This window comes from Musca autumnalis, unplaced genomic scaffold (genome assembly GCF_047663935.1).
Source record: "Musca autumnalis isolate F117 unplaced genomic scaffold, ASM4766393v1 scaffold_1, whole genome shotgun sequence".
NCBI classification, from domain to species: domain Eukaryota; kingdom Metazoa; phylum Arthropoda; class Insecta; order Diptera; family Muscidae; genus Musca; species Musca autumnalis.
The window spans coordinates 243,060,018-243,075,304 of record NW_027411644.1 but is presented as its reverse complement, the minus strand read 5'-3'; the positions used below and the strand labels follow the sequence as shown (position 1 = coordinate 243,075,304).

Sequence of the window (15,287 nt, the reverse complement as noted above, 5' to 3'; positions counted from 1 at the left end):
GTGGTAAATATTCTCTAAAATGTATAGGAAAGACTTCTGTATAAAATCTACGACTCTGACAGACAGTACGCTTCCAAAAATAAACATATTAAAGGAATAGTGCAAGCATTGTTAAGCATTACACATGATTATGAAAGGAAATTGTGCGATTCCTTGCCAAAGCAGGATATAGGGGTGTATCCTTAATCTGGAGGGATATACTTTTACTGAATATTACTGAAATTATTTCGTTTTTAATATAGAGTGAATGTGCGTCGATATTCTACTACAATCTTTATGTATACCCAAGTTTTTAGGGGGGTCCTATTCACATGACATAATTTTTTTACATGAATTTTTGACTTTATTTTCCATTCGTCGTATAATTCTTATATAAATCAGATATGAATACAAATGAATGACTAAGTTTACTCCAAACACTTAAAACTAAATATAAAAAATCTTCAACACTTCATATTTTGCATAATTCCGGAAAAAAATAAGGTTGGAAAAAAATTTTTAGGGTGTCCTATTCAAGTGACGGGCAGTGTATATCTACCAGATATAGATCAGGTTCGAATATGGACTATATTTGTCCACTCCTTCGGGTACCTCCCACACAAAATTTTGGATAAATTCACTTCAAGACCTGCTCTCGAATCACTTTGATTTTTGTTGAAGCAACTTGCATTCGCTGCCTCAATTACGACAGTAAAATTTTTTTTAGGGGGAAGTCCATACTTCTTAAGATAACAGCCCGAAAGTTGTAAAAACCCATATGGCAACATATGTAGGGGCTGGAGAGCTCGAACCGAATACTGCGTTCGTCCAAACTTTGGATATTGTAATATTTCTTCGAATGTTAGATGAATTTCGAATGTGGTGCTTGTAGGTCCACTTCTTCCGGTACCTCCCCCACAAATTGTACGCGCGATTTCTCATAGACGTAGCAACCGATTCGGTCCAAACTTTGGATCTCTAAATATTGTCGAAACTTAGTTTATGTTCAAATTTGGGCCCTATCTGTCCAATCCTTGTGGTACCACCCACACAAATGTTTAACATTTTTGTGTGGTTAAGGGTCTCTTCGAGGATCCTTTGGACATTTTTAACGAAGGTTTTCCTATTGGCCCTGTTTACAGCGATATTACGTTTTTCGTAGTCTAGTGTTATAAAAAAAGCTCTATCTATCGATATCCCCGCAAATTTTTGAACTTTAATCCTATCGATTCTTTTGTCGATACACCCAAAATTTTGAAAACACCCCTAAATACATGTTTTTTGGGAAAAGTATTTCAATACACACAAGCTGAGGGTATATCTCTGTCGGCAAATCCGACTGATACTTTTTTACTTGTTTTCAATAAATAAGCTGGCATATCACTCGCGTGTTTACGAAAACAGAGGTCTAAAAATTTAGCGGCATGGGAGCTGTATCCAATTTAACTCAAAAATAATGTGTTCTTGTTGGATTTGATCAAAATGGGTTAACAACCAAAATAAATCTGTCGCTAAATTCTACCGATAGCAACAGTGCTGTCAACTTTTATTGATACTTTTCATTCATAATTTTGGGTTTTAATTTTACCGATTTTTGCCGGTAACTCAAAAAATGAGTTACAGAATTCCCCTACTGGCCGAAATGTCAAAATCAACATATCAGACAGTCAGCGAAGGGTGATGCCGAGTGTAATGCTTTCTTTAATAGAATTCACGCAAGTCTTAACAAATTCTATAGATACTTAAAACCAAGAAGTCAGGGTATTTTATTTCACCTCATAATTTCATATGCAGCCATCTAAATTGTCTTTAACAAAAAAACAAACACGTTTTCTATGCATTTACTTTTTTATTAACAACATTTAACACAAAATTTGCATGAAATCACATCGATGTCTACATTTTATTGTCCCGAACCTTCTGCGGCAACGGTTGGTGCAACAGGGGAGCTTGGTGGTGCAACAGTTGGGGTCCAATACCATAAGGCCCATGGTACACATGCTTTAGCCTCATCCAAATATCCTGACAAGAAGGGACAAAATTCAAGTGTTGCCGGTTCACCCAATACACTGCATCTCCAGTAGGCACGCTTATTGCGGAAATGACGATAAACACCAACCGATACTTCTTCTTCAGTCTGGCAGCCTGGTTGTCCCGTGTAGAAAGGATTACCTTGAGCCTGAACTTGACTCAATGCCAAAAATGCCACAAAGACCACTAATAAGGCGACGACAAATTTCATTTTGTGTTTTTTTTTTCTTCAGGTCACTATCGTTGAGTTAGATGTTTCGATTTCGACTGATATCTTCCTGGGTCACACCTTTGTTTTTTATAGTGTGTGTAATGCAATAATTTTGTGGTGTTGTTTGTTGGGGGTCTTTGTTTTCTTTCGTATTATCTTTACAATCTTGTTTATTTACATAATACACGTGAGCAGTATGAGTGGGCGTGCAATTCCATTTGGTATGGAAAATCCCATGCGAAAGCATTTGTATTAATAAAGTTATTTGCACGGAAAACAAAAGCGGAAGAGAAGAGTTTAGCTTGCCTAGCAACTGCTTATTAACTACAGATTATAGAATCAAAAGTAAACAATGTGGTAAATGTGTTAAACGGAAATATAGATGCATAAAGGCATTATGGTTTTTGGGTTAGTAACAAATATTTTGGAATTGTAGTCGGAGGATACCATTCAAGATTTTAGAATGAAATATAAAATATACACTATTTTTGTCTGTGAGCGGATATGTTAGAATATATTAAAATTTTTATCTTTCCATGCTTTGTACTGTGTATTATTTTTGAGTGGTCGGTGAATATTTCCCGATTAAGAGGCCTTATTAACAGGCTTCACTTGGAAAACTTTTCCCACGCATTTACTTTAAAATTCTTTTGTTATAAGACCTCATACATAGCTCAGTTCGCAATTTGGGTTGATTATGTCGATGTCATCTGTGTAGGCAAGTAAAAAGAGTTCGGTAGGATTGGAAATCAATTCTTAGTTCGGCTTATGAGACTTCGATTCTTTAATTACTAACGTGGTCTGGTGATAACCAGTGTTTTTTTGATTGAATCTAATACATACGACTAAAATACATGCTCCTGCAAAATTTCAAGCGCCTAGGTTCTAAAATAACGAAATAATAAAAAATTGCAGATATTGTTGTAATGACGGATCCCAAAACCAAGAGTTTCCGAAGTTTTGGTTTCATTACTTACTTCTATTTGTACATGGTTGATAATAGCCCAAATAGTCGTACTCATAACACTGAAATTCTATAAAACAGTTTTTAATTTAATAAAGTTTTTTGCTTCTCCTGTAAACTTATGGTTTCGTTAGTTACGTCTTTGGACATTTATAGCGACAAGCTGTGCCTTGCGTTATATTCCCCACATTAGTTCGCTTTTGGAGGGCAATACGCGTCTGGTACTAGGGGACAAATACTCATCATGAATTTTGGCATTCAGTCCTTGGCAATGACTGTTATTCTGGTCATTGCCAAGAGCTTAATGCCAAACAAATTGTAAGATCCACATTTTGCTCCTACAACTTGTCCTATCGCCTCGCTATTTCCCTTGGCTCAGACCATTTTCGATCATCGTTTGCATAAACAGACTACCCGACTTCATAACCTCTGACCGCGGTACCTTTCAAAACCCATAGAAAAGCTAATAGGCAGGGATTCATAGAAAGATTTGAGCCTAATTATTGTTAGCCTACGTCAAGTGGTTCGACAGCTAAAGAGTTTTTAACCACTTTTGGGTAATCGGGGTACCCTTATATGGGGGCTAAAAGAAAACGTGGATATACGTTGACAAATTTTTGCAAGGATATATTATACTCATTGAGGACTCACTGTGCCAAATTACAGCCAATTTGGTTGTATAATGTGGCTAATAGGTAAAAATACCTTAAATCGGGAGGTACGGCTATATGGGGGCTATATCAAAACATGGACCCAGGGACTCCATTTTCAGTACCTTTAATACTATTGATATAAGAAAGTTTTGAGCCAAATTTCGTCAGCCTACGTCAAGTGGTTAGGCAGATAAAGAGTTTTTACCCTATATTTGGGTAAATACTCGGGTAAATACACTTGTTTAAAGTATTGTTAAACTATCCATTTTGAAACGATTTCACAATCTAAACCCAGAAATAGGATGTAAGATGTTGTATTGGCGATTCAATATAGTAAATACCCAAACAAATACCCATGGGTATTTACCCGGTATTTACCTACCGTGTGGGTATTTACCGGGTAAATACCATCTCTAGGTCTGTGATAAGCTGTGTGCGAATGTTAGCACTACCTGCCAGAATGCCGACCTGAGGGCCGCAACAGGATGTCTCCTATTCATGAGAATGCAGTACCTGCTTGGGTATGCGCATCGCTGCCACGATCTAGTGGAAGGCATTCCCCACCCTGACAACGTCAGGAGAAATCTTCATGATCTAGAGAGAGAGAGAGGTCCAGTGGTATAAGCTAGAACCAGCTGGACAGGCAGTGCAAAGGTAAGCGTGAATGTCGTACTCGGACACCATCTCCCATCCATCGCAGCAGAAGAAGACCAGCTGCAAAGGCAAACTCGAGTGGTTTTAGCTCAGTTAAGATGCGGGCGATCCTGCCGCCTCAGTTCATATTGGAAGAATTGATGGCACGATGCTCAACACATGCCCTGCATATTGATTGAGACCGCAGACCTACATTTGTTTAGCTGCCCAGTTAACCCCACTCACCTGTCTCCCGATACTTTATAGACGCAGTTAGTCCCGGTTGCAGAATTTTTGTATATAGGTACACACGAACCAGAACCATATAACTGAAGAAAATATACAAATGTACATATTTGCGTTGCTACAATAAAAAACAACTTTGTGGGAATATACTAAATGAGGTTGTCCGATATAGTCCATATCCAAAATTCATCTAAATTAGGAAGAAAGTTTGGGCCAAATCGGTTACACCCTTCGAGAGTTATTGAGTTAACCAGCCAATCAGACAGAGGGACATTTCTAGACCGCCTGCAAATTGTCTGAAATGAATTTGTATACCCTTCACCATAATGTGACGGTAATTCCCTTTGTAGTAGAATATCTTCTAATTCAGCATAAAATTCAAAGTCGATATAACCATGTCCGTCCGTCCTTCGAAATTAAGATACAGCTTTCAATATTTAAGATAAAGCTTTATAGTTTGGTACAAAAGTTTATATTACTCCCAGAATCTTTGGTATATCGGTCAACGTTCTAACATTTCCCTTATTGAAAGGTACTTCCCGTGTACAAGCTCTGCTTCAAGGTTTACAGATAGAATTGACAGAATGAATGTTAGAGTTGTCCTTTTGACATATGATTTGGCGCCGATAATTACATATAGTCGAGGTTTTGACGATATCGCCTTGCGATTGGCTCCAAACCTCGACATCCCGATATTCTTTATTTTGACGGTTTCAGCTAAAAAATCATTATTAAAATGGCTGAAATTTAATATTTAGTCTTCTTTGGAGCTACAAAACTTTCACCCAGAAATTTGTCAGTATAGCTTCAGGTGTTGATATAACCCCCATAAAACGGTACCTCCCGATTTCCGGTATTTGGAAGGTTTTAGCCACATTTCCTCACCGGAATTGCGGAAATTTGGAATTTAGTCTTCTTTGTGGCTATAAAACTTTCAACCAGAAATTTGGCAGTATATTTCCACATTTTGATGTAGCCCCCATAGAACGGTACCTCCCGATTTTCGGTATTTTTTAAGTTTTGGCCACATTATCCTACAGAAATGGGTAAAATTCGGTATATAAATTTAATTGAGGGTATACAACATTCCTGCAGAAAATGGTTTACGTTTTGATATAGGCCCTACACAAAGGAACCTCCGGATATTCGATATGAGTACAAAACATGCATACAGAGTATTGTGGCTATAGAGCTCCCATAGGAGAAGTATTTTGGGTTCACAGATTGGAATGTACTACGATACCGCTTGATGTAAATAAATCTTTTAAAGGATTTGTCTACAGATGAACAGTGTCCTATAGAGACGAAAGAGGGCCCATGTAAACCCTGGACTTTGCCATGTTAATGCCAGTCAAGGTCTTTCTTTCATTTGTCGCCCGTATAATTCATATTTCTACTTCGAACGACTTTTTTCCAGAGGACGTTAAACGGATCGCACGATAGAATCTCGCCTTGTACGTCCATTGGTATTTAAAGGCTCGAAGATCTGTTTTCATGTGCAGTCGTGGCTCTGAACATAATTTATCGTACATATTGGGCTGTAGAACAGGGATGTTCTATGTCTTGAGCTTATGGGACATTTCCATTTCATTTTTCTGGGCATGTGAGTCTTTTTACACCCTCCATCATAATATGGAGGGTATAATAGACTTTGTCATTCGCTTTGTAACACATCGAAATTTTCGTCGGAAATCCTTCATTGAATAAATGAAAAAATTTTCATTGAAGTAAAATTAACGAATTTGTTCATTAATGTAATGAAAATCCTTCATTGATGCAATGCAACTTCTTTATTGATGCAATGGAACTTCTTCAGTGATGCAATGAAACTTGCTCATTAATGCAATGAAACTTTTTCATTAATGCAATGAAAATCCTTCATTGATGCAATGAAATACTTTCATTGTAGTAACGAAACTTCTTCATTAATGATTGATGTAACGTAAGATTTCATTCATGTTACGAAGTCATTTCATACTCACGTAATGAACAAAAATGAAGTCAATGCTAAATATGTTTATTTGGTTTTATTGCAATTAGTACAACAAGTTATTTTTAACTCCTCAGGTATTAACCACATTAATGGTAGTATTGGGCGTTGTCATATGTAAGTAAAATTTAAATAATAAACAAATTTTTAATAAATTAACTGGTTTTCTAAACAATAACTAACCGTCAACTTTTGTCGCTGTGTCATCCCCTGTGTACGTCGATGAATTGAAAAACATAAACAATTTTTAGTAACTTTTCTGGTTTTCTAAACATTAAAAAATTGCCGTTCTACAGCAAACAATGCAAAAGATGTCATGAAATCACGTCATCGCATGGAACCCCTTCCTTCAAATTTTTCTGGGTATTTATGTATGTGACTCCATACATACAAACCCAGCAAAATTTGAGGGAAGGGGTTCCATGCGATGATGTGATTTCATGGCATCTTTTGCATTGGTTCAAAAGAAGTCGTGAAAGATCCGATCTTTTCATTAGCATTTGAACCAATGCAAAGGAAGTCGTGAAAGATCCGATCTTTTCACCAGCATTTGAACCCATTCCTTCGATCCAATAGAGATGAATTTTGTGTTTTTATTTATACATATTTTTCTAAATATATAAGATTAATTATTTACAATAGGCTTGATGTTGTCGGAGACTCGAAATGACAACCAACGTTGTTAAAACTCTCGTCGTAATGATAATGTCATTGCAAAGAAAAGGTGAAAATGACATGCCAAAGCATTGGTGGAAATGACATGCCAAAGCATTGGTAAAAATGACATGTCAAAGCATTGGTGTAAATGACATGCTTTGGATCCAAAAATGAATAGCATCTTTTGGGGTCCACGCTCATATAAAATTCATCGATGAAGATGCTAAAAAGATGACATGCCAGATCACTTTCACCCATGATTGAATCTTTTTAGCATTTTCACTCATGAATTTTATATGAGCGTGACCACCATAAGATCACATTCATTTTCGGATCTTAAGATGACATTCATTGTCGGATCCTAAGCATGTCATTTTGACCAATGCTTTGACATGTCATTTTCACCAACCCTTTGGCATGACATTTTCATGTCTTGTTTGGTGTTTACTTTGGGGTGGGGTTTTTTATTTTAATTTGTTTTCATTGTTTTTGTCAGTCTAATATGTTTACCCTTTTTTCCTTTTTGTTAAGAGAAAGATTTTTGTTTTTGTATGTTCATAATTCAGTTTACTTTATTTATTGTTTCGTTCTTCTTATGTTTGTTGTAACTATTTTATTTTTAATAATTTTAATATTGTAATTCATTATTATTTTTTGTAACAAGTTAATGTATATTTTAGGTCAGTTTTTATTGTAATCTTTATCATTTTAGTTCACTTCGTGTTGTGGAGGTCGCTTCTACAATTGTTGTTCTAATTTTTGTATTTAATAATTAGGCCTTCTGTTCTCCGTTGTGGTCGTTGTGATGGTAATTTCTTTACTAAGTTTTCAATGCATCGAAGATGTCATTTAAAGTCGGAGCAATAATAAATGGCAACAACAACATTATAAGTCCGCTGCATACGTTCATCACAAGTGGATGCGTTGATGTTGTTGTTGTTAAAAGAAGTTGATGGAAGAAGTGAGAAACAAAGAGCAATAACAATAATTGAGAGGTCCGTTATTTGAGTGGATCACAACTGGGAGAGGGCTAGTTGATTGTTTTATTTGCGAAAGAATATAGTACAAAAATATAGCAAAAAGAGAGGTCAATAAACCAATGCATTGGCCTTGAAAACGTGCGTGAATTTAAATGCATATGGGTCATTCCATATTAATTTCGAATATTATTATTTTTCTGGTTTAATGTCGTTTAACATTAAACATTTGGAAAATGGAAAATTGTATTGAAATATGATTTTCATGACAAACCGAACTCTTTATTGATTCAAACTAATTCATGAAATAACTAGAACTAATTTATCAGCATAAAGTTTACACCCAAAATTTCAATTTTATCATCGCCGCTGCACCGCAACAGAGTTTACTTCGTCCACTCTCAGCCACTGATTTTGTTTCATTCTACAAAAGCTTTTCTATTATCTTCTTATCACGAGTTAAGATTTCGACATGGACTCCAACAGCACTCCTTTAAGAATTTCTAGTTCGTGAACCTACATTTAATTTGTAATTTTGTAATTTTATAACAAAAATTTTGGAAATGTATACTCTTTTGTTTAGATGTCGCTACATGTAGGGATGTACAAATCGACTTGTTTGTTTCTAGTGATCTGTACAAATGATTCAAATGCTGATGAAAAGATCGATTCTTTCACGACTTCCTTTGCATGGGTTTAAATGCTAATGAAAAGATCGGATCTTTCACGACTTGCTTTGAACCAATGCAAAATATGCCATGAAATCACGTGATCGCATAGAACCCCATCCTTCAAGTTTTGCTGGGTAGATAAGATAGTATTAGGGATTTCAAAAATGTTTCATTTTCGCCATATTTTAAAAACTGGTTTGCGTACTAGTTCTTTTTTGCTCATTCAATTTAGTTTCAATTCAAAACTTAAATATTTTTCTTAACTTCACAAAAATTAAAAGTTTCATTACATCAATAAAATCGGTTTCGTTTATACAATGAAACCAAAAATCATTAAATTTTAAATAACGTAAAGTTTCATAGCATGAAAGAAACTTCTCGTTATATTAATGGAACGCTTCATAGCATCAATGAAAAATAATCAATGAAACCCCCCAGTAAAATCTTCGATGAAAAATCATGAGTTGAATCATGGGTGCAAGTGATCTGGCATGTCATCTTTTTGTCATTTTCACTCATGAATTTTATATGAGCGTGACCCCCAAAAGATGATGTTCTTTTTTGGGTCCTAATCATGTCATTTTAACCAATGCATTGACATGTCATTTTCACCAATGCTTTGGCATGTCATTTTAACCAATGCATTGACACGTCATTTTCACCCATTCTTTGACATGTCATTTTAACCAATGCTTTGACATGGCATGACATTTTCATGTCTTGTTTGGAAAATGGAAATGCTCTATTGAAATATGGACAAACAAAACTCTTTATTAATTCAAAGGTTACAAAAGGTTTTTTCTATTATCTTCCCATCACCAGTTCAGATTTCGACATGGACTCCAAATGCACTCCTTTAAGTATTTTTATTTCGTAAATTACTTTTATTTTATAATTTTGTTATTTTATAACAACATTTTGGAAATTTATACTCTTTTGTTTAGTGACGAAAATATGTACACGCAAAAAAAAAAACGGCCTCTCTAACATATGTCCCAAACATATTTTGCAGCAAACATATATATGTTTGCAACAGTCCCAAACATAATATATGATTGGGTCTGCAAACAAATATATGTTTGGGTGGAAACAAATATATGTTTGGGTGCAAACATATATATGTTTGGGTGCAAAGAAATTTATGTTTGGGTGCAAAGATATATATGTTTGGGTAAAAACATATATATGTTTGGGTGCAAAGATATTTATGTTTGGGTGCAAAGATATATATGTTTGGGTGGAAACATATATATGTTTGGGTGCAAAGATATTTATGTTTGGGTGCAAAGATATATATGTTTGGGTGCAAACAAAGATATGTTTGGGTGGAAACAATTTTATGTTTGGGTGCAAACATTTTATATGTTTGGGTGCAAAAAAATACAAACTCAAAAGGCAAAAAAAAAAAAAACAAACACATGCACCAGTGGGCGCTTACTGAGAGCAAGGGAGCGTAAAATTCAATGTGAAACACTTTAAAATGTGTGCTCACTTGCTCTCAGTAAGAACTCACTGGCTATCTCTCTAGTATACACACAAATGTTGTGGTTTTTTAATGAAAGGCAAAAGAACAACAAACACATAGGTACATACAAAATTCCAAAGAAATACATAACACACTTTAATAAAAGAAAAACTGATTGAAATAATTTGTAAATAGTCACACTTTTAAAAAGGAAAAATATATAGAAACGTAGTTGAACGCTTCTCCTTAGTTTTGAAATAAAACAATTTTTGGCATCATCAGTGGGGAATCGGCATCTGGAATCAAATGATTATGTAATAAATAAATATGGATATACCATATTTCAAATATACATATGTATGTAATTACCAATATTAAACGCGATTTCTTCCTTGTCCAATAATAAAATAATAAAATAAAATAATTCCATACAACTTTTCGATTCAATTATAAAATGTATTGGGCATTTAATTTACTAAAAACACAATTTCTTTAAGAAAACACAAAACACAGATTTATTCACGCACGGCGACCGGACTTAACGCCCAACGGACATAACGCCCAAAATCAATTTTGGGCGTTATGTCCTCCTTGACCCCGGACTTAACGCCCAAAATAAAATTGGGTGTTAAGTCCGCCCCCATAGCGGACATAAGGCCCATTGGGCTTTATGTCCGTTTTCCGAAATTAATGATTTTCCCACTTCATAAGTAAAATTCAGATTTATTTAGAAATAAAGTTGTTTTATATATGTATGTAATAAATAAAAAATAAGCTTATTGAAATCATATTTAAATGTATACGGATTTTCCAACAATTTGTGGACAAATGGACCCAACATTACATTACTGTGATCGTTATGATTTACTTGAGTTTTCTCGAAACAAGATTTACAAGCATGCACAAGTTTGCAAACCTGCAATTTTATTTTTTAAAAACATATTCCGTATAAAAGATTTTTCTTGCTACATGTACACATCTACAACGCCATAAATAAAACATTGAGTCATAGAAAATCAAAATCAAAATTCAAACCTGAATATGCTGAAAGCGATGGAGCAAAAGTCAAAAAACGGTATATTTTACAAGAAATCGCGCGCGCGTTTTTTCAAATATACGGTTTTTGACTTTTGCTATATCGCTTCCTGCATATTCAGGTTTGCTCTATGACTCAATTTTATTTTCAATGAGGAAACAATTTTAAATATTTGTGAACATTTAACCTAACAACTTACGAAAGCGATCGAGCAAAAGTCGAAAACGGTATATTTTATAAGAAATCGCGCGCGCGATTTTTTATAAAATATACCGTTTTCGACTTTTGCTCGATCGCTTTCAACATATTTAGGTTTTATGACTATGGCTCAATTTTATTTTCAATGAGGAAACAATTTAAATACATATTAACACTTAACTTAACATACGAAAGCGATCGAGCAAAAGTCGAAAACGGTATATTTTATAAGAAATCGCGCGCGCGATTTTTTATAAAATATACCGTTTTCGACTTTTGCTCGATCACTTTCAACATCTTTAGGTTTTATGACTGTGACTCAATTTTATTTTCAATGAGGAAACAATTTTAAATACATATTAACACTTACAAATTACGAAAGCGATCGAGCAAAAGTCGAAAATGGTATATTTTATAAGAAATCGCGCGCGCGATTTTTTATAAAATATACCATTTCGACTTTTGCTCGATCGCTTTCAACATCTTTAGGTTTTATCTATGACTCAATTTTTAATTCACAATAAGAAATAAGTCACTCAACACGCTGTTAAACATTCCGTTTTGTCAGTGTTCGTTATTTGGAAATGTGCTAATAAATTCCTGAGGAGATTTCGATTTTTCAGAGCTCGTTATGCGTCCAACTAGTTTAAAATCTACTGAATGATGTTTGCTATTTTAGGAATCAATCAAATCATTTTTAAAATCTACTTAACCATAATATAACCTAAAAGAGTCTACCATTTTGAAAATTTTAAAATTTTTTTTATAACAAAATTAGACAGAATGTTCAAAATAATAATTTATTGTAGGTTTTGGAACACATCAATTGAAACCGGCCCTGCATTACAAATAATAATCATTAAAATATGAAAAAACTCAACATAATATTTTTTGGCGTTGTGTCCGATTATTTTTGGGCCTTATGTCCGGAGTTAGGGCGGACATAACACCCAATTTTATTTTGGGTGTTAAGTCCGGGGTCGGGGCGGACATAACGCCCAAAATTAATTTTGGGCGTTATGTCCTTGGGCGTTAAGTCAGGTCGCCTTCACGCACTTTACCGTCTTGACGCTACGCTGGCAACTAAAGAGAAGAAAGAAAAAAAAAACAAAATAATTCATACCATTTCTTCTTATCCTCTTCGCCGTCTGCTACGTTGGTTAACAACAACAAAACAACAAACACACGAGTTTGACGCATACACGCCATCAAAGCACCAAAGCCCCCTTCTTCGCTTCTACGTCTTCTATTATACAATACACACAACTCTTTTTTACAAAACAGCATTCCACAGCCGCGAGAGCACTGTTATTACTCTCGTTGACAAACATCCTCTCTCCACCCATGAAAAAATGTTCTAACATAAAAAATATGTTTTACCCAAACATATCAAATTGAGATATGTTACAAAATGTTGCAAACATATATTTGTTTGGACCCAAACATATTATGTTTGGATCCAAACATATATTTGTTTGCAACCGGTCCCAAACATATATTTATTTGGATCCAAACATATTTCTAACATAAATTTTTCTGCGTGTAGGGATCTACAACCCGGCTTGCTTTAGGGATCTCTAAGAACAAAATGTAACGAACGGGGAGGAGAGACTTTTTCTGGAAAATACCATTTATGCTTAATTAATTTATTTTTAATTGTTTCTTTCCATACGTCGTTTCTTTTTTATTTTCAGATTCTTGTTCCTTTTCGTTTCGGACTTTTTTTTTTCAAATTCCAAGAAGCGAGATTTGATTGATTTCGTTCTATGTCAGATTTAGAACATACAAGGGAACTTTTAAAATAGCAATGTGTGCAGTCCGATTCTATTTTTAACTCGATGATTGGGACTTCATTTTTATTGCAGACATTTCGAGCTTCATACAATACCAATTGTTTAGAAGTTGTAGTTGTCTGATACGCAGGAAATGTAAGACAACATCACGACGACAGTTCTAACAACTTTGGTCTGTTCCAGAACCTGCAAGAATCTACTAATTTTTACTACGATAACAATTTTTCCTTTATATTATCGGAAAAAATAGTAAAAATTAGTAGATTTTTGCAGTAACAAAACAAATGGGTACAAATGCTGATGAAAAGATCGGATCTTTCACGACTTCCTTTGCATTGGTTCAAATCCTAATGAAAAGATCGGATCTTTCACTACTTCCTTTGAACCAATGCAAAAGATGACATGAAATCACGTCATCGCAAAGAACACATTCCTTCAAATTTTGCTGGGCCGTTCATTGATACAAAGAAGCATAAGTGTATAAAGTAAAGGGTTATCCACTTTGTGGTTTCAAAAGTAAACGTAAATAAAACGCATATAAAATATGTTTTTTCATGATATTTTTTTTTTTTATTAGGTTTGAACGTTGACATTTTATGTGAAACACTACATCATTTAAATGACCTTTACGCGAATTGTTGCAAGCATGGAATTTTTGAGGTCGTTTTCGACTACTTTTTTACAAATATTTGGCGGTATCTAAGCCATAACTTGACGAATGTTGGTTTTTAAGTACTCAAGAGTTGAAAGTTTATCTGCATAAACACGGTCTTTCGCGTAGCCCCCATAAAATAGTCTAATGGTGTCAAATCACATGATCTTGGTGGCCAGTTGATATCGCAACGACGAGAAATAACGCGACCAGAAAATGTCTCCTGCAATAAAGCCATATACGCTCGAGTTGTGTGGCATGTGGCACCGTCTTGTTGAAACCACATATTCTCCAAGTTGTATTCTTCAATATCAGCCAAAAAAAATGGTTATCGTTTGGTCATTCCGCTCCGAATTGACCCTGACAGTCGTTTTCGAAGAAGGAAGTTCCAATCACACTTTCGAACCAAAGACCGCACCAAACAGTGACTTTTTCTGGATGTAATGGCCTATCTTCAATTACCTGAGGATTCTCAGAAACCAAAATACGACATTTTTGTTAATTAACATACTCACCGAGCGAGAAATGTGCTTTAAAAGCAGAAAATTTTGTTCAAAAATCACGAAAAATCAATCAACCAAAAAATCACCATTTTTGTGGTAGGGTTTGATAATTTTTATGCGTTTTGTGATAGTTAAGCTATCCATTTTCGTAAATGTCAGACTTTCAATGGAAAATCCGAATTCCAGCCCCATACTTTTGAAACCACGAAATGGATAACCCTTTATATATACTCTTGATCAGCATAAATCAATAGTCATGTCCGTCTGTCCGTCCGTTTGTTGAAATCAATTTTTAAGATAGAGCTTTATAATTTGGTATATAGATTTCTATTACCCCTAGGATGTTTGGTATTGAAAGTAGGCCATATCGGTACAAGTTTTGATATAGCCCCCATAGAACGGTACCTCCTGATTTTCCGTATATTGAAGGGTTTAGCCTCACTACAACACCGAAATGACTGAACTTTAGTATTAAGTCTTCGTTTGTGGCACAAAATTATTAACCTGAAATTTATCGGTATAGCTCGACGTCTTCATATATCCCCCCCTAAAACGGTACCTTCCGACTTTCAGTATTTTGAAGGTAGTGTCCTCAATATCCAAACGAAAATATTTGAAATTTGGTTGT

General features: G+C 34.8%; 1 protein-coding gene across 1 annotated transcript; it reads right to left on the bottom strand.

Annotated features, from left to right (window-relative positions):
- Window positions 1–1,808: 1,808 nt before the first annotated feature.
- Window positions 1,809–2,293, bottom strand: LOC141391144 (uncharacterized). The gene has a single exon (XM_073964060.1). It carries the CDS (start codon window positions 2,219–2,221, stop codon window positions 1,883–1,885), a length of 339 nt encoding a protein of 112 aa, XP_073820161.1. The 5' UTR covers window positions 2,222–2,293; the 3' UTR covers window positions 1,809–1,882.
- Between the last annotated feature and the right edge of the window lie 12,994 nt (window positions 2,294–15,287).

Excerpts from the sequence above, each read along its gene's own strand:
- LOC141391144 (XM_073964060.1), bottom strand. The coding sequence starts at position 2,221 with ATGAAATTTGTCGTCGCCTTATTAGTGGTCTTTGTGGCATTTTTGGCA.